This window comes from Nicotiana tabacum, chromosome 6, assembly GCF_000715075.1.
Source record: "Nicotiana tabacum cultivar K326 chromosome 6, ASM71507v2, whole genome shotgun sequence".
NCBI classification, from domain to species: Eukaryota; Viridiplantae; Streptophyta; class Magnoliopsida; order Solanales; family Solanaceae; genus Nicotiana; species Nicotiana tabacum.
The window spans coordinates 175,434,821-175,456,993 of record NC_134085.1 but is presented as its reverse complement, the minus strand read 5'-3'; the positions used below and the strand labels follow the sequence as shown (position 1 = coordinate 175,456,993).

Here is a 22,173-nt window from a genome sequence, read left to right as displayed (position 1 = left end):
CTTTATGATTTTATGTATTCTTAGAGACTTGTATACAGATGTTAGGTTTATGGATACTTTTATGGCCTTGTTGGCCTATGTGTTGAGTTTACAAATGGTCATGTCGGCCTTATAGGCCCGTATGTCACATGTATAAGTTTGTATATCATGTTGGGTCGTCATATGTTGAGTATTCCCTTACGTTTTATTCTTGTTATCTCATGATGGGTTTCTGGCTCATTTACTCAAGATAGTATAATAAGAAAGATATGTTATGTTGGTACTCGGTTGAGTAAGGCACCGGGTGCTCATCACGGCCCTTCGGTTTGGGTCGTGACAAAGCGGCCCATATATCCACATGAACAAGATAAAAAATATGTGAAACATGAGAATGACTATTTGGAAAAAGGAGATCTTTGTTGTCTAGCAAGTTGGCATACATCACAAATGAAATGGTGTCTCTCACAAGATGGAACATTGATAAAAGTGATTTTCTGTAATTTTGAGAAAGGAAGGTATCCTAGTCTATTGTGCCACAAAATATAAGACTTATTCACAATGACATTATTTATATGAACTGAGAGTGAAAAGGAAATAGTAGAACAAACAAACTATGATTCTGTGGAATTGAGAGTGTTGGAGTTGAGCAAGTAGAGCCCTTCAGCCATTTTACCAAGTCCCAATGGCTTCTTTAGAGAAAAGCCCTATAGGAAACATGCATTTGAAGAGAAAGTTAAAAGCAAAGATGTGTCAAAAGTAAGTTTACATACAGAAATACGATTATACTTAAATATTGGTAATTATAGTACTTTGGATAGGGTGACAAATGAATTAATTGAAATGTACCAGTAGAAGTTACTTTAACTTTGTATCCATTCGGCAAAGTAACAAGAATAGGAATTGGTAAGTTAACGACATTAGTAGGCAAAGTTTTATTGGAGGTCATATGGTCTGTTGCTCCAGAGTCTATAATCCAAGAATCAGGATTCAAATGAGATTTAGAACATGAACAAGAACCACAACTCATATGACAGAAACAAGTAAGTATACCTACAAAATTTGCGGAGGCGGTAGGGAGCTGACTCTAGCCTTCATCAACAACTTCACATTTTGAAGGATGTTCATCAACTGCTTGTACTGATCTGTAGTTATGGTGGTGGATGTACTGGAACTCTTAGAGGCATTGTCAGCTTTAGTCTCATGATTCGAGTATGTGGTGGCAGCAACTCTGACATTTTTATTGCCAAACTTGAAGTTTTGGGGATAACCATGTAGTTTGTAGCATTATTCTATCACATGTCCATTCTTTTTGCAATACCTGCAGAATAACTTCCTAGGATCTGGAACCCCTTTTGCATCATAAATCACCTTTTGATTTTGATTCTGATCGGTGAAATTTTTCTTTGGGACTGAGGATTGTAAGTGGTTTTAGAATGTTGAGTGAGGAATTGGTGAAAGAGCGCTTAGAATTGTTGAAAGAGGGCTTAGGATTGTAATTAGATCCAACAGAGAAAGAGGCTGAGTCAGATTGAAACACACTCAATTCTGAATACCTCTTTGTTTCTCATCCTGGATAACCAAAGAATAAGCTTTGCTCACATCAGGCAGTGGCTCCATCATTAAGATGTTTCCTCTAGCATTATTGAAGATTTTATTTAAGCTCATTAAAAGCTGCATTAACTTCAAGTTTTGGTCCCTCTTTATCATCTTATGTTTACCCCCACAATTGCATTCACAAACACAGTAAGATTCAGTGTTTAAAAACTCCATCTCATCCCAAAATCTCTTAACCTTGTTGAAATACTCACTCACATGAGAACCCTGGGAAACTGAACTCAGATCCTTTTGAACTTCATACATACGAGCACCATTGGATTGACCATAACGTTGGTTCAAATCATCCCAAAGTCCTTTGGTAGTTTTAGAATATATGACACTTTGAGAAATGTCTGGATCTAAGAATTGAGAATCCAACTAATGACCATATAATTACACTGTTCCCATTGGTCGAAGAGTGGAGAATCAGTAGGAGGTCGAGTATAACTACCATTGATAAAATCTATTTTCTTCTTTGCAGAAAGTGCGATAATAATTCCCCTCCTCCAAGCACCAAAACATGTCCCGTTAAACTGTTTAGTAACTAACATAACCCCGGGATTATCAGATGGATGCAAATAGAAAGGATAAGAAGGGGGGGGGGACAGGTTCATCTTCAAATAGGAGAGATTGATTGTGGTTAGACTGTTCATCGTGGTCACTTAAATCACCCATTGTAAACTAACAATATGAGACAGAACTAATTGAAGAAATCAAACAACTATACTGCTCAACCAAAAGGATTTCTAAAAAAAAATATTACGAATTCACAAGGATGATTCTTTAAAAAGTGAGGTGTTGATCGGAATTTGCCATGAAATGCCTTTGTTAAAGTTTCAGAAATGCCAAAAACTCCTGAATTCAGCCGTCGATATGCTCGTACAGGAAGCGAAGAAGGGAAATTCAATCGACTCTTCGATTACAACTAGATTATGAGCTGAAAGTGATAGAAAACGAAACTAGAACAGAAAGAAGATGAGCTTAGGGTTTCGTCCAACCGCAAACAACACAGAATGAGGAAAAATAACCATGAAACTCAAACGCACGAACGGAAACTAGGTGATTTTCATTTGCTCTGACACCGTATTAGAATCTGAAGGATTCAAAACTCAACATAGGAGAAGAATCATCTCATACAAAGAGAGAGAATTGGTTTTAGCAAAATGATTGTCGTGCTTCCTCTGGAAGCTTCTATTACTTATATAAGGTCCAAAATGTTTGACCGACTCAGAACCCACTACAAATGAGAGAACTGGTATAAAATAATACAGACCTAGCTACAACCCAATACAAATAATTAAGCCCAAAGCAGTCAGAGCCAAATACAAGTGAATATAGCTGACTAATTCTAACATGTTCAAAGCTTGATGTGCTGCGGTGCTGTCAAAGAATTCACATCTCATGAGCTAGATTTTGAAATTGATTAAAGTATCATTCTTATCCATTTTGTGGTCATTCCCTTCCAATGGTTGAAATTTTTTAAAAAGAGAAAGCACAACCTTTGTTCTTACAAGCCACGACTTTTCGCTCTTAATAGATTCCCTTGGACAATTGGACCTATACTCTTCTCAAATACTATAATTTATTGATGATAAATTAGGTCATAATCCTTATAAATTGTTGGCCATCATTGCCTTCTAAAAGGTGGTCATTACATCCAATCGCCAAAAATTCCAGAAACAATAGATACTACTCATGCAATGAACTGAAAGAAAGTAAAAAGAGCATAATTGTATAATACTTAACAAAGTGGCCTATTGACTTCCTCTATACATAAAATAGCTTAAGCAGCATACTGGTATCAACTGACCACCATCAACAAAAAGGACAACATGAGGAGTACTAAATTCTTGTATGAACCTGTTAACATAACTGCTGCTGAAGGAGGGGAAGTAGCAGGAGCTGGTGTGCCAATGTCAGTAGCATTTTCCTTTGCACAAGTGTATTTGCAACGACTGGGACGAACAACCCTGTATACGCCACTGCTCGCGAGGAGGTATATATCCTTATTGTTATCCTCACCAAATGAGAATATGTAGCCCAGAGCTGGAACTGAACTTCCTGGAACCCAGGCACAATTTATCGGAGAATTCCCAGCACAAGTGAATGAAATTTCCGTGGTGTTAAATATTCCACTATTCTCAGGGCTTTCAGTGCCTGCCCACATTGCACCTGCATATAAATCCGCAAACAGATACCTGCAACAGTTCATGTATGTCATAAACATAAAAGTAAAAACAAATAGTATAAACGTTCAACTTTGACAACATTGAATTAGTAGACATACCTTCCGGACATGCAAGGATCGCTCATGGACCTATAGAAGTATCCACCAGTGATTGAGGCTGATCCTTCGTTCTTATTTACTTCAGTGTGATTGTAACCCATGACTGGGAAAATTGTGTTTATTGAGCTCATAGATGTGTTTTTTCCAGGTGATTTTGGAGGAGCGAATGGATGGGCACCCTCGTACAGATTCCAGCCATAGTTTCCTCCCTTGGTGATTATATCCACCTCTTCATAATGATCCTATGGGAAAAATCATACATTACCGATTAAAAACAATGCCTCAAAGCCACAATGCCAACTAAATAAACTTCTGAAGTGAGGGAATGTATGGAGTTTTTGCATAGAATGTGGAGTTTGAAGGTGGACACATAAGAATTAAAGAGCAAATATTAGCAGTTAAACATACATGTCCTATGAGAACTTCTTGGAGAGTAAGATTGTCGCACATTACCTGGCCTACATCTGCGCACATGAAATAAGATGGCCTTGCAGAATCAAAGCTGCAGCGCCAAGGATTTCGCATTCCTAGTGCCCATATTTCTGGCTGCAACTCTTTATCTTCAATATAAGGATTATCCTTTGGAATGGTGTAGTTTCCCCATAAACCAAGCTGGCTAATATCCTCAGCACCTAAAACAATCATATACACAAATAAGAGGCAATCAGCAGAATAAAAATCGCTTCATTTTCATCACTAAAACGATTCATTTTCACAAAATTTAACACTGCATGGATCATCATATAAGATTTTGGCAAGAAATTCACCACAGCTGCAAACAAAGCAGAACAAAAAGCCTGACAGACACAGAACCAGATGAAAACTTGCATCCTCCAGAAGGCAAATTACTTTCGTCTCACCAAGTGCTGCTAGCCATATTAGTTGAAAAAATAAGCAGCTAGAATTTTTCCAAAGATCAGGAATGATCATTTGCTGGCAATGAGCTTTTCTTTGTGTACTTGGCAAAGATGACTAAGACAAGAGACTGCTATTTTCTGAACAGCGCTACAAAGTTGTAGCCGTTTAAAATCCTTTTACAACATACGTTATAATAGCTTAGAGCAGTGGCAAGACCATCAAAGTTAGCACATGCAAATGGATATATAAAATACTAGTACATAATTTAGGAGCTGGGATGTCCAGATGTACAGTATGGTTCTAGAAATTGAAGACAACTTACTTGGTGTGCTATCGACATCAAATCTCATAATCTTTCCAAGCAATGACTTCTTGTTTTGAGCAAAATTGTAAGCATCTCCTGTACCTCCGCCGTCACCCATCATGAAGTACAAATAACCATCTTTAGGTCCAAAAAGAATCTGTCCTCCATGATGAGATGTAAAAGGAAGGCCCATCGTGAATATTCTTCTGACTTCTTCCGCGCTGGCAGTTTTTGCCTGGAAAAATCATACTCATTCATGATCATTCAGAGTCAAATAAAAAAGGGAAAAAAGTTGACTCCTTTAGACTGAAAAAATACCAGTGAAGACTGGGATGCTGTCCCATTAGCAGTAAATTCTGCTATAACTGATTGATATTGACATGGCCGTGAACCACTATCAGAAGGTAGTTTTGATGGATCACAATCCACATCCGAGTTACAAGAGCATCTTCCCGCACATCCAGGCCATGTTTGCTTATCGCAATTGAACGAAGCAAAGAAACGGCCATTCTGCGAAAATTTTGGATGAAATGCAATCCCCATCATACCAAATTGAGTGTCAAAATGAACTTCATCAGTTAGATCCAGAAAAGGATTTGTTTCATCAAGCTCTAAGACCTTTCCAGAGTCGACTTCTGGAATGGTAGCCAACCATATTTTTCCTTGCTGATTCGAGAAAAAGGCACGATTAGAGCCATCAGGATGAGCAGCCATGTCGAGGTAACTACCATTTCCTATTTTCTCGAGGCACAAACCGCCTGGAGGACTTGGAGGTACAGTTGTATTTAAGGTAACAGGTTCTCCAGCAAAGCATACTGATCCATCAACACCAGAAGCAGCACCTCCAAATGCATTACAGAAATCGTCTTGTGATTGCCATAGATCTGTCATCTTGGTGGAATTGGACTTTACAGGTGTTGGAGCTTGACCTTTCAAGGAAGCAGCAAAGGGAGAATTCATGATGGATACATTTTGACATGTAGTCCATACTTTAGAGCAAAAGTCATCCGTAACTTGTCTAGTTTGCTTAGAATTTGCTGTATTTGTGGAATTGCACAGTATAGGAAGTTGTCTAGGAGCAGAACTAGTACTAAAGAGATCTGCTGAAAATTGATCACATTTCTGCAGAAGGTGAAAATACAGAAGTCCTTGCATCAAGACCCAATAAGGAAGATAGATGCATAATTAAAATTTTATCATTTGGACAGCAGATACTTCAGTAATATTTCTAGTCCTAGCATCTTCAATAACCAGTTACATAGCTTCCAAATAATTCATAACAGGATCTCAGAGAGCCATCTTAATACAGATAATTGTGGGGAGATTGAGTCTTTTGACCTCAGCAAACCAAGAGTTGCTAAATAGCATGAATTTCTGGTTTACATAAGATAGAGCATATAAATAATTAGCAAGCTAACGAATTACAGATATAATATAGGCCCTTAATACAAATGGATATCCTAAAACATATATTTATATTGCATGACTAGGAAAATAGGAAATAGTAAATATGTTCCTAACTATATATGCAACAAAGGTAGGAGTATTATTTATTTAGTCGCTTAGAAGCTTGTAAAAGCACCATGAGGCTAATACCTGTATTAATGCAATTACTGAGTACCCACTAGAATAACCCTGAATGGCTGGTGGTGGTAAGAATTCTCTAGCATGGAGCTGAAATAACATCGCGTAGGGGCACCCTAAGGAGGTGGTGGTGCTGGATATGTGGGCTTGTTGGCCTGACCCCTCCCAAACTTGGTGATGATTACTCAAAACAAGTGGTTACATTTAGCAAGATAATATAAAATTACACAGATCATGTTCTTACCGCGCAGAGGATTGACTTTACAAGAGAAGCACAACCAGAATCAGAAATATTCATAGCATCAAATCGGGTCTTCAATTGTTTATCATCACCGGAATTGCAGCATGAAGTTCCATTGTAAGAGCAGAAAGTCAAAGGAGTCTTTTGAGGGAAAGGAGCCCCTATAAAGCATCAAGAGAACTGAAATTAGAACAAGAATAGATAACTGCAAATGGGAAGTCATGACAACACCAAAAACTTACTTGAATCAGTACACAAAGGAAGTGAAACAGAAGGATAAAGAAGCTGCAGAAAGTTCAACAGAAGGATGATCAAGAAGTAACTGCCTCCCATGACTACAAGCTGAGAAAACAAAAGTCTAAAGCAGAAAAAACACCTATTTGTAGGCTGCAGCTACATCAGGTTGTTTCAAGACAAGACACATTTCCAGTTCTTAAGTAGAACCAGATAGATTATAGAGACACATATATAAAACTATTTTCTAATTGACTATATCATTCTTTGCTTTAAATTTCAACACATGGTGCCTGCTGCCAACTCTCTCTATTATTAGTCCAACCTTCTAATCAAAATTCAAAAAATAATCTCCAGAGCATATTGTCTCTCATTTGTTATCAACCTGTCCTTTTCTCATCTGTAAGGGGCTTTTGACATTTTCTTTTGTCTACTGAGGATAGACGTTCCAACTGGGCAGTCTAAACAGTTGACTTTAAGATTGTGAAATCTTGGCATAAATACATATAGAAGTAACATATTGGGTGGTTGAGCAGAAAAAAGAAGTAACTTTAATTTAGAAAAACCAGGCTGGATGGATCTTGGTTGGTTTGGCTTCATGTCTTCTGTGTCCACATTGATTGCAACCCATTTGCTCTGAATATGCTAAAAAATTAGCCGCACTAATACACATTTATCACTTAACTATGATTAAATTATATCTTCTCACTTTAATTTTTTACTGCTAAGATTAAATTACTTAATTTGATGAAAACACCGAATGCAGATAAATATTTACTCCCTAAAGTATAGTCAAAACTTGTACTATACAATACAGATCCCTAGAACAACGGCCGTTGTATATGATATGAATAAGTCCATTTTGGAAATATTATAGAAAACACAGAAAGGGCACCCTCAAATTCGGCAGAGATGGACACTTAGGGGTCGTTTGGTAGGAGATATTAGAAAAAATAATGTAAACATTAGCTCTATGCATTAATAATACATTATTTGGTACCTTTTTTCAACTTGTGTATAACTAATACTTGTATTAGTAATGCATAAGTATGGTATAGTTATACACCATACTTGACATTATCTTATGCATAAGTAATGCATAGAAAACCATGACATTAGTAATATCAAGACTTTAGTGCATGCATTAGCATGAATAAAGACAAAACTGTCTTTAAAGTCCCTTAAAGCTAGAGAATATGGAAGACATTTTTTGTAAGCAACTATTTTTAAAAAAATTATGCAATGCATTATAATTTTAATACACCACACCAAACAATAGATAAGAAATAATATTTGCATAACTAATGCTTGCATTACTAATACATGCATTACTAATACACCTTATTCCGTACTATTCTTATACACCCTACCAAATGACCCCTTAATGTATAAAGAAATAAAAAAGGAAATACGAGCATTGTACTTCTAGATAAAGGCGTTAGGCAAGTCATAGACATAACCTTTATAAAGGAAAGCTTTTTGCTATCAAGCAATTTGTCCAAATGTGTACTTTGAACATGAAAATCTACAAGTGCTTGACCAATGAAAAGTAGCAAATTGACATTCTTGCTAATTTCTTACTCTATATTTGAAGTAGAGAATGTTATAACTTGCATATGGGAGAAATTCAAAAGCTGACAGATTTACAACTGATCGTTCAAAAATAGTCCAGTTTTAAAAGTAATCGAAATTTAACCACTTTTCATGTAAAGATAAATTTGAGCAAAAACACTGTTCAAAATCCGGAAAATACGTCAGTATATTATACTGGAGTTCCAGCACAAGTATGCTTGAACTCCAGCATATTATACTGGAGCTCCAGGATAAGTATGCTGGAACTCCAGCATAATATGATGGAGTTCCAGCATAAGTACACTAGAACTGCAGCATAATATACTGGAGTTCCAGCAAGTATAATTGTCCAATATAATATACTGGAGTTTGAAGCTCCGGTGCTCCAGTCTCCAGTATATTATACTGGAGTCAGCAAAGTATACCAGTCCAGCATAATATGCTGGAGTTCATACACAAGTGCACCGAACTCCAATATATTATGCTGGACCGGTTTCTGTTGCAGTAAAATAGTGGCTATTTTTCATTGACTTCGTAAACGCTGGCTATTTTTGAATGACCAGTCCGAAAACTGGCTATATCTTCCTATTTTTACCTTACATATTGCTTTTTTCGTCTACTCCTAATTACTTAATCATATTAATCTTTTACATATCTTTTTAAGAAAATATTAGTAATAAATTTGTTTGACTAAGTTAATCTTACTAATTTTTGTACTTTTACAGTACATTAACCTCTCTCCACAAATGTTCACTCAATTAATGTTAAAGGTAAAATTAAAAAAAAACATTAGTTCTTTCTTAGTTTTTTTTTTAAAAATGACAAGTATTTATGGATAAAAACTTACCGCACTCAATGTTTAGACTAAACAAATAAATACAAAATATGTATCATGTATGCACACATTTATGGTTAACTCTAATATGTATTATTATTTTAATTTTAATTTTAAATTATCCATGTTGAATTGTTTGATTGAAATGTAAATATTAAATACGAATACACATTTATCGTATTCTGTAGCACCTACTTTTGACGGACGTAACAGTTTGGGTGAGTCTCACAAAAACGGGAAAAGTCAAAATAAAATCATACCATATTTAATTTAAGAGAATAGGAAACTCATTTTCTTACCAGAGCGCTGAAACTCTGAAAATCTTGCAGGGAGTTCTCTTAGTAGGCGTTTGGATATAAGAATTGTAAAATTTCAAAAAATGGTGAAAAAAAATTTCAAGTGAAAAAAGTATTTGAAATTTAGAGTTGTGTTTGGACATAAATTTCAATCTAAGTTATTTTTGAAGTTTTGTGAGTGATTTGAGTGAAAATTTTGAAAAATAATTTTTTGGAGTTTTTCAAATTTTTAAAAAATTTCAAATTGCATCTTCAAGTAAAAATTAGATATTTTAAAAATAAACATTGATTTCGAAAAAAATAAAAAAAATTTGAAAAAAAGAAAGTTTTTTTTGTCCAAACGGGCTCTTAGACGTTCCCGCCAAAAAAAGAGAGAAACTAAAAAAGAACAATTTGGAGGAAACAAAATCAGTTGACGATAATCTACAATACTGATAGTACTTCTTTTGTTACTTTTGTCATTTTGTGCACTAATTGCAGTTGCACAATGTTTTTTCTTCTTTTGCCCGTCATAATTGCACAATACACTCGATATGAAAAATAAACGACTAGAAAACTAAAAAGGAAATGCTTTGTTAGTCAAAATAAAGCTTCAAATTAATCAACTTTAATCTTAAATCGACACATATTCACTTTTTGAATATAAAATTTATATGTATTTAAAACCCACGAAGAAATACTAAACTGGTTATCTTTCTTATTTCAAGTTGAGGCATAATACAATTTTAATTTTAGTGAAATATCACTCTATTTGAATCTTGGAAAATTAAAAAAGGAAAAAGAATCCTAGAATACAGGAGTAGTAGTAGCAATAAGTCGTTATAGTGTCGTCATTTTAAATAATATGACTTTAAGAACAAAAATGTTCCCAAAAAACAAGAATAACGACAAATTAGAAACTTTTTTCCCCAAGCAAATTAGAAACATTTTACCGCCATAGGTATAGGGAACCTATTGTATAGGTCCGAATTTGATCGACCACGGCATATAACGAGTATGACCAGTGACCTAAAACCTACGAGTCGACACAGGGGTACGACCCAGAGGTGGAAGGAGAGACGCCATCGTATTAGCATTGTATTTGGCGTGGTAGATATTCCTTAATCCGTCGCCTCCACGATTAAGGAAAATCTCTCAATATATAAGAGGGATTCGAGCTTTGTAATAGAGAGTTTTTTGGGAGTTTGGAATATACAGAATTATTAGCTCTCTCTCTCTCTACTAGTATCTCTCTATTTTTCTTATCTCGCTCTACCATTATCATCCTAGAGTTTATTATCTTCGGCTACGATTTATCCCTTCATCTTTGATTGGTTTGCTTAAAAAGAACTTAAAATCTTTTGAGTCAAATAATTTGACGCCATTTGTGGGGATTTCCATAGCTGAAATCATAGTTCTCATCGAGGTTCTTGAAAGTGACGATTACTGTTCTTCAAACCCCATAAAAACCAACAATGGCGGAGAAAGAAGCAAGGCTGAAGATGATAGCAGATGTATCAAACAACCTCTTAAGCTCCCTCAATGAAGCCGGTAGAGAAGACACCGAGAATACAACACCAAGAGATACACCGGAGGGGGAGATCTCACCCTCTCCACATGAGAATCTGACGGTCTTGCGCGAAAGGGGAGCTTCCACGTCTATGACGAGGGAAACACCACCAGTAATCAAAAAGCTGCTGGAGGAGTGGTTGACAACTGCTCTGAGCAACATGTTCGAAAAACCCCCTCAAGGAAATGTCGAAGACTTACCAACGACAGAAATCGCAGCTACCATCGGCGAGCCAGGCACTACGAGAACGAGCAACACCCACACTGTCATCAACGCAAGCGATGATGCACTATGACCATCCTAAAGAAAACGGAAGAGATGGAAAACGAGAACAAAGCACTCCGTGATCAAATGAAAGAGCACTAGGAAAGGATTGACAAAATACCTGGCGCCCCTAAGCTACTACCAAAACGCGATGTGGGCCGATTCGTTGAACAGCCATACAGCGAGAGAGCTGCTCCTTACCCCATCAAGAAAACCTTCAAAATGCCGCCATACTTGAGAATATAAGACGGGACCACGGATCTAGAGGATCATCTAATCCATTATATCACTGCGATAAAAGGCAATGACCTGTCAAAAGAACAAGTACCATCTGTGCTGTTAAAAAAGTTCGGTGAGACTTTGACAGGAGGAGCATTAACATGGTACTCCCAGCTACCAGCACGATCGATATCAACATTTTAGGAGATGGCGGATAAATTCTCCACCGCTCATGCAGGGGCGAAGAAGGCTGAAGCTAGGGTCAATGACATCTTCGCCATCAGGCAAACGACGGGCGAGGGACTCCGAGACTTCCTGGCCCGATTCAACAGAGTAAGGATGGACTTGCCGAATGTGTCGGAAGGAATGGCGGTAGCGGCCTTCCAAAATGGGTTAAACAGGAACGGATCAAAGGCAACCAAAAAATTGCTCAACAGACTCATGAAGTACCCTCCCCCACCACCACCACATGGGAAGAAATTCACAACGCCTACTGCGCCTAGGTAAGGGCAGACGAAAACGATATAAACGGCCCGACTCAGCGACTAACGTCAGTTCAAACCGAGGCAAGGAGAGGTCAACGTAACGATGGGTGAAGAGATCAGCCCCCGCATTTCAATCGCGAAAGGCATCAACCTTATGTCAGAACATCTAACCCGCCTCCTCCAAGGCATACGAATGTCGTGCTATGAGACACCGCACCCATTCAAAACGAAAGAGGTATGCCTCCACTATTATCTACTCATAACTTTTATGTTTCCCCTTCAGAGATAGTGTATGCACTGGAGAAGTTGGGCACGAAGGTGCAATGGCCACAAAAAATGAAATCGAACCCAAGCGCGAGAAGGTCAAACGTCCTCTGCGAATTCCATCAGGAATGAGGAAACAAGACCAAAGATTGCATAGGCCTACGGCAAGAAGTGGTTAGGATATCGAACTAGGGGTACCTGAAAGAACTGCTCAGCGATAAAGGAAGTGCCAACTTCGCTAGAAGACGTGACCCATCTCAAGGACTTCCAAAGCCGCCATCACCAGCACGTATCATACAGATGATCATTGGCGGTGGCGACGACTCGGTAATCAACCATGTGAAGTTCACCACCATGCACAAACTCAAACGGACGGTCGCCCACGAACGGTATGATGACCTCGAAGACAGTATCATCTTCGAAAAGTCAGATGCCGACGGTTTGTCTTTCTCTCATTATGATGCTTTGGTTATAACATTACGCATCGCTGATACAGATGTAAAAAGAATCATGGTAGATGATGGAAGCGGTGCATGTATTATTCACCCGAGAGTTTTCACGCAAATGAGGCTCGAGGATAAAATAATATCGCGTTGCATAACACTAACGGGTTTTAACAATGCAGTATAACAGATATCCAGGGAAATAGCGCTGCCAGTATTAGCAGGGGGAGTCACGCTGGAAACCACATTCCACATCATGAACTAGGAAACAACCTATAACGCCATCATAGGACGTCCATGGATACATGCTATGCGAGCTGTCCCCTCAAGCTTCTATCAAGTGATCAAATTTGCCACCCCGTGGGGAATATTCAGCATCTTAGGCGAGCCGCGTACCGCCCAGGAATGCTATCAGATCGCCCAAGATTGCACGCATACTAAACAACTGAAAGGTGCAAGTGCGGAGGCATAACAATCAGCCATGTCGGGAACTAAACCCAACCTACCAACGGGCCATCAGAGACCCGGACATCATAAAGGCCTGCAAGGCAACTATAGAGGACCTCAACCCAGTCCAGTTGGATGACACCAACAACGCAAAAAAGGCGTACATCAGGCACAACCTCTCAGAGCCAGGTAAGTACCGTGAATTTTTAACTAACAACACCGATTTGTTTGCCTTTTCCCACTCAGATATGACAAGAATCCCAAAGGACATCGCCACTCATAGGTTGAATGTCGACCCACTCTCTCCACCGGTACGACAGATGAGGAGAAAATTCAATGCCATAATCAATGAAGCGGTCAATGAAGAAGTGGACAAATTACTCACCAACGATTCCATCAGAGAATCGAAATACCCCCAGTGGGTCGCTAATGTGGTCATGGTCAAAAAGAAGAACGGGAAATGGCGAATGTGTGTGGACTTCACCGACCCAAACAAAGCATGCCCAAAAGACTCCTTCCCACTACCCCATATTGACCAACTGATTGATGCGACAGCAGGGCACGAACTGATGAGTTTTTTGGATGCCTACTCCGGTTACAACCAAATTCTAATGGCCGAAGAAGATTAGGAAAAGACGACTTTCATTACTCACCAGGGAACTTACTGCTATAAAGTGATGTTGTTCGGACTCAAGAATGCAGAGGCCACTTACCAGAGGTTAGTCACCAAAATGTTCAAGGAACAGCTTAGCAAGACAATGGAGGTCTATATCGATGATATGCTGGTAAAGTCGGCAAAGAAGGAGGACCACATTAGTCATTTGAAAGAAGCCTTCGAGATATTGAGGCAGTACATGATGAAGTTGAATCCGGAAAAGTGCACCTTCGGCGTGGCTTCAGGAAAATTCTTAGGTTTCCTCATATCACAACGAGGGATCGAAGTCAACCCGGATCAAATCAAAGCCATCGACACAATACCTGAGGTGTTGACCAGCAAAAAACAGGTACAAAAGCTAACAAGGCGAATAGCTGCCCTGTCGAGGTTCATTTCACGATCCTCAGACAGATATCACAAATTCTTCAACGTACTGAGAAAAGACCACGGGCTGCAATGGAACGAGGAATGCATCGACGCCCTTAGGAAACTAAAGGCGTATCTATCCTCGCCGCCACTACTCATCAAAGCAGACCCAGGTGAGTGTCTGCTCGTATATTTGGCAGTATCCAAAGTCGCTGTTAGTGCAGTCTTGGTCCACGAAAATAAAGGTACGCAATCTCCTATTTACTATATTAGCAAAACCTTAATCGATGCCGAGACAAGGTACCCTCACCTTGAAAAACTAGCTTTGGCACTAGTCGTAGCTTCACGCAAGCTTAGACCATATTTTCAATGTCACCCCATAAAAGTAATAACAACCTTCCCCCTAAGAGGTATCCTGCATAAACTCGAGCTCTCAGGTAGACTCTCCAAATAGGCAATAGAACTAAGCGAGCACGACATAACTTACCAATCGCGAACTGCCATTAAGTCGCAGGTGCTCGACGATTTTGTCGCCGACTTCAGCGCAGAAATATTGCCCGAGGCGGAACAATAAGCGCTTCGTGCTTCCACATGTACCGACCTCTGGACCCTCTACACTGACGGCGCTTTGAATGCCTCGGGATCAGGACAGGGACTCATCCTTGAAGTCCCTACGGGTGAAGTAATTTGCCAGTCCATACGATGCCCCGAGATGACTAACAACGAGGCCGAATATGAGGCTGTGATTGCAGGTCTGAAATTAGACCTCAAATACGGCGCCCGACAACTCATCCTCCACTGCGACTCTCAATTCGTTGTAAATCAAGTCACCGGGACTTTCCAAATCAAAGAGCAGAGACTACAGAGGTATCAATCAGAAATCCACAAACTACTGCTGGAGTTCGATGAATGTCGCGTCGATCAGATCCCTAAGGCACAAAACATTGAAGTAGACGGCCTCGTCAAATTAGCTGCGACCACTAGGAATATTAACAAGTAAAATGTGGTCACCCTCCTTCACTCAGCCATAGACCATGTCGAGGTACTTTCTCTGAACCTTACTTGGGGCTGGCGTAACCGTCTTGTGTCCTATTTATAGGATGGAACACTCCCGTACGACAAAAAAGAAGCCAAGAAACTCCGGGTGCAGGTAGCTCGATACAGCCTAGTAAATCATAACCTCTACAAGAGAACAATTGGCGGCCCCCTGGCCAAATGTCTTGGACCGCACCAAACAAGGCAAGTACTAGAGGAAGTACAGGAGGGTCACTGCGGCGCCCATACGGGGAATCACGCCCTCGTTTGATGCCTCATTCACGCCGGCTATTACTGGCCTACTATGAAAAAAGAAGCCGTGGACTATGTCCGGAGATGCGAGCAATGCCAAAAGTACGCCCCTAGGATACATCAAGCAGGAGAATTCCTCCATTCTGTCACCTCGCCATGGCCTTTCATAAAGTGGGGAATGAACATAGTTGGTCCTTTGCCAGCAGGAGGAGGAAAGGTACGTTTTCTTTTGGTTTCAACTGACTATTTCTCTAAATGGGTGGAAGCAGGTGTGTATGCTCAGGTACACAAACAAGAGGTCATCGCCTTTATATGGAAAAATATTATATGCCATTTCGGCATCCCTAATGAAATCGGCTGCGACAACGGACTCCAGTTCATCGGAAAGAGAATGACTGAGTACTTCGAAAAATGGCACATCAAGCGGATACTCTCTACACCATATCATCCCACTGCCAACGGCCAAGCCAAGTCCTCCAACAAAGTGATACTGAACATATTGAAAAAGAAGCTTGAGGAAGCTAAAGGGCTATGGCCCGAACTACTACCTGAAGTATTATGGGCATACCGAACTACGCCAAAGTCTAGAACGGGAGAAACGCCATACTCACTGGTCTACGAGACCGATGCAGTCATACCCGTCGAGTTCGGAGAACCCAGCCTGAGATACTCCCATATAAGCGGGGCGGATAACGATGAAAGTAGGTTACAAAACCTAGATGAAGTTGAAGAACGAAGAGACATGGCCGACGTGAGAATGATAGCCTAGAAGCAACAAGTAGAGAGATACTACAACAGAAAAGCCAAGGTAAGATCACTCAAAGTTGGCGACTATGTCCTCAAGGCCAAAACACTGGCATCAAAGGACCCAAATGAGGGAAGGTTAGGAACAAACTAGGACGGACCGTATAAAATCATAGCAGCAACAAACAAAGGAGCATTCCAACTGGAAACAATGAAGGGAAAATTACTCCAAAACAACTGGAACGTCGCCCATCTCAAGTACTTCCACTTCTGAAAGGCGTCATCTAAGTCGTACTCTTTTTCCCTCACCCGAGTTTTATCCCAATCGGGTTTTCTCGGGGAGGTTTTTAACGAGGTGGCGAAGGGGATACCCTGTGGATCGAAACATTGTTCATCACTTCGGCCCGTCGATACGATCTCTAGGTCGAAGTAATGAAGGGACTACACAGTTCAATCTCCATTGTATGAGCGGAATTCAATCTCCATTGTATGAAAGGAATTCAAATCTCCATTGTACGCACGAAGTCTAATCTCCTTTGTATGAAATGCAAATCTCCCAATGGACAAGGCCATCGACATTAGTTCGACCTTGTTCGAACCACGGCGGGATACTACTTCGACGACAGTCGAAGCAACATCTTAATGGCCAAGGCCATCGACATTGGGTCGACCTCGTTCGAACCACGATGGGATACTACTTCGACGACAGTCGAAGCAACATCCTAATGGCCAAGGCCATCGATATTAGTTTGACCTCGTTCGAACCACGACGAGATACTACGACAACAATCGAAGCAACATCCTAATGGCCAAGGCCATCGACATTAGTTCAACCTCGTTCGAACCACGATGGGGTACTACTTCGACGATAGTCGAAGCAACATCCTAATGGCCAAGGCCATCGACATTGGTTTGACCTCGTTTGAACCGTGTCGGATACTACTTCGACAACAACTGAAGCAACATCTTAATGTCCAAGTCCATCGACATTAGTTCGACCTCGTTCGAACCACGACGGATACTACTTCGACGATAGTCGAAGCAACATCCTAATGGCCAAGGTCCATCGACATTGGGTCGACCTTGTTCGAACCCCGACGAGATACTACTTCGACGACATTTGAAGCAACATCCTAATAGCCAAGGCCATCGACATTGGGTCGACCTCGTTCGAACCACGACGGGATACTTCGACAACAGTCGAAGCAACATCCTAATGGCCAAGGCCATGACATTGGGCTGACCTTGTTCGAACCATGATAGGATACTACTTCAACGACAGTCGAAGCAACATCCTAATGGACAAGACCATCGACATTGGTTCTACCTCGTTCGAACCATGACGAGATACTACTTCGACGACAGTCGAAGCAACATCCCGATGGCCAAGGCCATCGACATTAGTTCGATATCATTCGAACCACGATGGGATACTACTTTGATGACAGTCGAAGCAATATCCTGATAGACAAGGCCATCGACATTGGTGCGACCTCATTCGAACCACGACGAGACGTCATTTCAACAGTAATCGAAACAACGTCCCAACAGAGACTAAGTGTCATGCAATAAACAAAAAGCGAAACACGACGAACAGACAAATTGACAAAAGTAAAGTTTATATTACAACAAAAATACTATGTACATTCGTCCCTACAAACAGGCCCTGGTACGACCCACGTCCAAAAAAAATTCCCAAGCAAAAAAATAAATGTACAAACTAAAACTACACGTCGTCTCCAGCAGGGTAGGCATCTTCATACCACGAATCTGAGTCAAGGCGGTTCACATCATCAGAAGTGACACCCTCCCCATCAGGAGTGTTAGGGTCGTACCCATATGACTCACGAACTGCACGTGCTTCAGTATGTACTGCCTGAACCTCCGCCTCCGTCGCCTGACCTTTGGCATGAAAAGCTCTATATACGTCGAGCTGAGCCTCTGCATAGACCCACAACTCGTACAAGCTGCGAGGCGAGCCCTGACCAGCCAAAGGGCGATATGTGGAGGGCCGAGAATGATGATTTTCTTCCTTTTACCTTAGCGGAGCCATTTGCCCTAGCAATGCGTCCAACTCCGCCTCTAACTCCCCAATACGCCTCTCAAACTCCGTGACTCGACGACCGGAGGCTTCCCTTTCCCCGGCGAGTTCTAACCTGGATATGCAGAGAGCATCTTCCAAAGAGATCGTCTCAGAAATGGCAGCGGCCAACTTGTTGGCATTAGCATTTAACTCGCCCTTAAGTCTGTCAACCTCCACTATCTTAGCACTCAGCTCGGCGTTCAAACCGGCTACCTTCAGCTGTAGGTAGGCATTCTCTGCCGTTACCCCTTGACTCAGCTCAAGTTCATCTTCCCTCGTCTTAAGAAAGGCCTCCAATTCACTGTTACGGGCGATAGCCCTCACGAGTTCCTCGTCCCTCTCCTTCAGCTCCTCTACCCTACGCTCCAATTGGTCTTCCCGCTGCTTAAGCCCCTTGCGAAACACCTGGAACTCGGGATCCTGTTGATAGATGTCGGACATCGCCCGGTGCTTAGCACGGTACTGATGGTATTTCGACGACATCTTCTTGTAGAGGCCCGTCCTTCTTCGGTCGCGACGATCTCTTTCCACCTCCAAGATGAGGGTCTAACAAAATAAAAGTAGATTTAGAAAAAATACGCCATTGTCACACCAACCCCATGACACATAGAAAGGAAAGGGGACCCTACTTGCAAGGTTATACCAGTGACCTTCCGATATAACTCCGCGTTACTCATCGCCCCAAGCGTCTCATTTTCAGGAGCGGCACATAAGGGGGCAAGGGCCGACACAACCTGCTCACTATTCAGCAGCAAATTGTAACTTCCCGAAATTACCACGTGACGGTAAGACCCATCCATCTATTGAGAGAGTAAATGATGACCTTCACGAACCGACTCACACAAAATATAGCGAGTGTACGTGGTAGCAACAGGTCGCCTGAAAGCTGGGACTGGTGCCCTCCGCTTGGAAGCTCCCCGACTTGTCGTCACAGAGAATCATACGGTTAAGCGGAGTCATACGACCAACAAGGCAATAAGGCAAAAATTTACTTGAGGAAACCTTAGGGCCATAACGTTGTACGAAAGCAGACCAAGTTCAAGTCTCCTTCGCATAGGGCAGCAGGCTAGCGACCCAATTCCTGAAACCGATAATGGGCTAGGGTGGACAAGCCATAGCTGCAATATAAGTGACCAAAAGTTACAATAATTGCGAAAGATGGGAGAACTTAATAAACTACGATACTTACGAGCTTTATTCCACCGCTCTGGGAATCCTGTGGGATAGAGATGACGTGCTCGGTCTTGATAAAAAAGTACTTATGCCAAAATTTATGGCTCACCCGGTCATTCGTCCCAACCACCAGTCCTTTCGTACCACGAAGTCTTAGGTGCACCATGGTTCCCCTAAGGAAACCAGGTGAAAATAAATGCAGGAAATGATGAACGGAGACGTCGCACTCTGCCAATTCCGCGTACTTAGCCAGCAGCAGAAGCACCTTGAGTGTATACGGCGTAAGCTGAGCCGGGAAAACATGATAAAATCTGTAGAACTCGTTCGCTAGAGGAAAGAGAGGAAGGGTGTATCCGATCACAAAAGGGTATTCATATAAGGCACAATACCCAGGCTTGTGGGCGTCAGCATAGTCTTCCTCCGCCAAAGTCATCTCTACGTGGGCAGGAATACCATATTTTATGTAGAGGGCATTGAGGTAAGTTTGATTCGTCTTAGAGAGCACATGGTTCGGAGTAGGGGGCGGGTCCTTGAGGAAATCACTCCGAGACAGGGGTGCCTCGCTAATAATGCCTCCACTGTAAGAGGGTTGTCACCCTCTTCTACCTCCACCTCTCCGCTGTCAGAAAGAGGTGCTGCATTCGACAGAGTAGCCTCAGGAACCTCTTCGTTAAGGCAACAAGATCTCGGTATGATTTTGTTTAAAGGAAGTAGCTATGCAAATGGAGTAAAAGAGAGGAGAACTTCCGGTCAGGAACGGAAACGAAGGAAATATGAAAGCAGAAAAAGAAGAAGAAGACCAAAAAATTATCAAGAATGGCCAAAGTTTTAAAAAGAAATCGAACCCTTCACCTATTTATAGGGTTGGGTAGTGCTAGAATCGAGGCGGCAAATTTCAAACCAGCGCAGGAAACCAAGCGCCAAACTGTCAGTCTTTTACCTCGAAAATTCACATAATGATGACGCATGCAAAGTTTGACGTCACCTAGGGCAGCGTGTACTCTTAAATATTCCACCATACATGACTGCCACCTCTCACTGATCACGTCAAAATTTCTCTTGTACGCCAAATTTCTCCGCAGGTGTGGGCGATGTCCGCTTATCGAGGACGCACCAAGCTGCAACCTCGACAAGCAGAGGGACTAACTGTATAGGTCCAAATTTGGATCGACCACGGCATATAACGAGTATGACCAGTGACCTAAAACCTACGAGTCGACACAGGGGTACGACCCAGAGGTGGAAGGAGAGACGCCATCGTATTAGCATTGTATTTGGCGTGGTAGATATTCCTTAATCCGTCGCCCCCACGATTAAGGGAAATCTCTCAATATATAAGAGGGATTCGAGCTTTGTAATAGGGAGTTTTTTGGGAGTTTGGAATATACAGAATTATTCTCTCTCTCTCTCTCTACTATTATCTGTCACACCTCCTTTTTCACCTACACCCCTTAGAGGGGCGGAAAGGGAGTTTTTTCCAATTAAAGGACAATCGAAATGAGATTTATTATTAAAGGATCAGAGTCGCCACTTGGGAGATTTATGGTGTCCCAAGTCACCGGTTGAATCCCGAATCGAGGAAAATATTGACTTTGTTTAACAGTCTGCGCACCCGAAATCCGAGTAAGGAATTCTGTTAACCCGGGAGAAGGTGTTAGGCATTCCCGAATTTCGTAGTTCTAGCACGGTCACTCAACTGTCATATTCGGCTTATTTATCTAATTTTAATACATGTTGAACCTATGTGCAAATTTAAACTCTTTACCGCTTTTATTATTATTATTTTTAATAAGAATTGCGACGTCGCAAAAATACATCTCGAACCACGTCACATCAATGCACCCGTGGTTATCGACAAACTCCGTCGAAATTTGGATTTGGGTCACATAAATGTGCACCCGAGTTTCAGAAAGTAAATTATTAAAAGCGCGCCTGAAGTGACTAGCGCGTTATTATTTTGGGAAAGCCATGAAATTCGCTAAACGGCCCGTCTCGAAATCTAAGCAATCAATATATACATTTAACGAGGGCCCCGTGATTTATTTATTTTGTTCGGCGAGGCTCGTCTCATTTTTATTTTGAAAGGGCAAACCTAAAGCAATCTATAATTTTCTACTTTATTTGTCTCTAAAAGATAAAAAAAAGGAAAAGTCCTAATTAATTAATATTACAAAATCGGGCCCCAAGTTCAAGTCCAGATCCAAACGAAAGGACGAACCTTTTAATTTGAATCCACTACCTAACTTAAAAGCCCAGTCCATCCTTTAGTGCTAACGCGCCAATTGCCATATCAGTCTTGGGCCCAAAGAGCCCAAGCCATAAAATTCGTACAGGGCAACCGTGAATTTTCAGTGGCCCAAAGTGGGCCTAGGACTAGCCTAGTTCAAATGAACAGGATCAGGCCGAGA

General features: G+C 41.1%; 2 protein-coding genes across 2 annotated transcripts; both read right to left on the bottom strand.

Annotated features, from left to right (window-relative positions):
- Positions 1-590: 590 nt before the first annotated feature.
- Positions 591-2,126, bottom strand: LOC142182201 (uncharacterized). Its single transcript, XM_075256246.1, has 4 exons — positions 2,027-2,126; positions 1,533-1,934; positions 839-945; positions 591-683 (listed from the first exon to the last, which is right to left on the bottom strand). Exons 1-4 carry the CDS (start codon positions 2,124-2,126, stop codon positions 591-593), a joined length of 702 nt encoding a protein of 233 aa, XP_075112347.1.
- A 1,014-nt stretch (positions 2,127-3,140) lies between these two features.
- On the bottom strand, positions 3,141-7,560 carry LOC107785748 (HIPL1 protein-like). The gene is made up of 7 exons (XM_016607122.2): positions 7,092-7,560; positions 6,853-7,010; positions 5,343-6,146; positions 5,043-5,259; positions 4,316-4,494; positions 3,863-4,104; positions 3,141-3,773 (listed from the first exon to the last, which is right to left on the bottom strand). Exons 1-7 carry the CDS (start codon positions 7,180-7,182, stop codon positions 3,377-3,379), a joined length of 2,088 nt encoding a protein of 695 aa, XP_016462608.2. The 5' UTR covers positions 7,183-7,560; the 3' UTR covers positions 3,141-3,376.
- Positions 7,561-22,173: the final 14,613 nt, after the last annotated feature.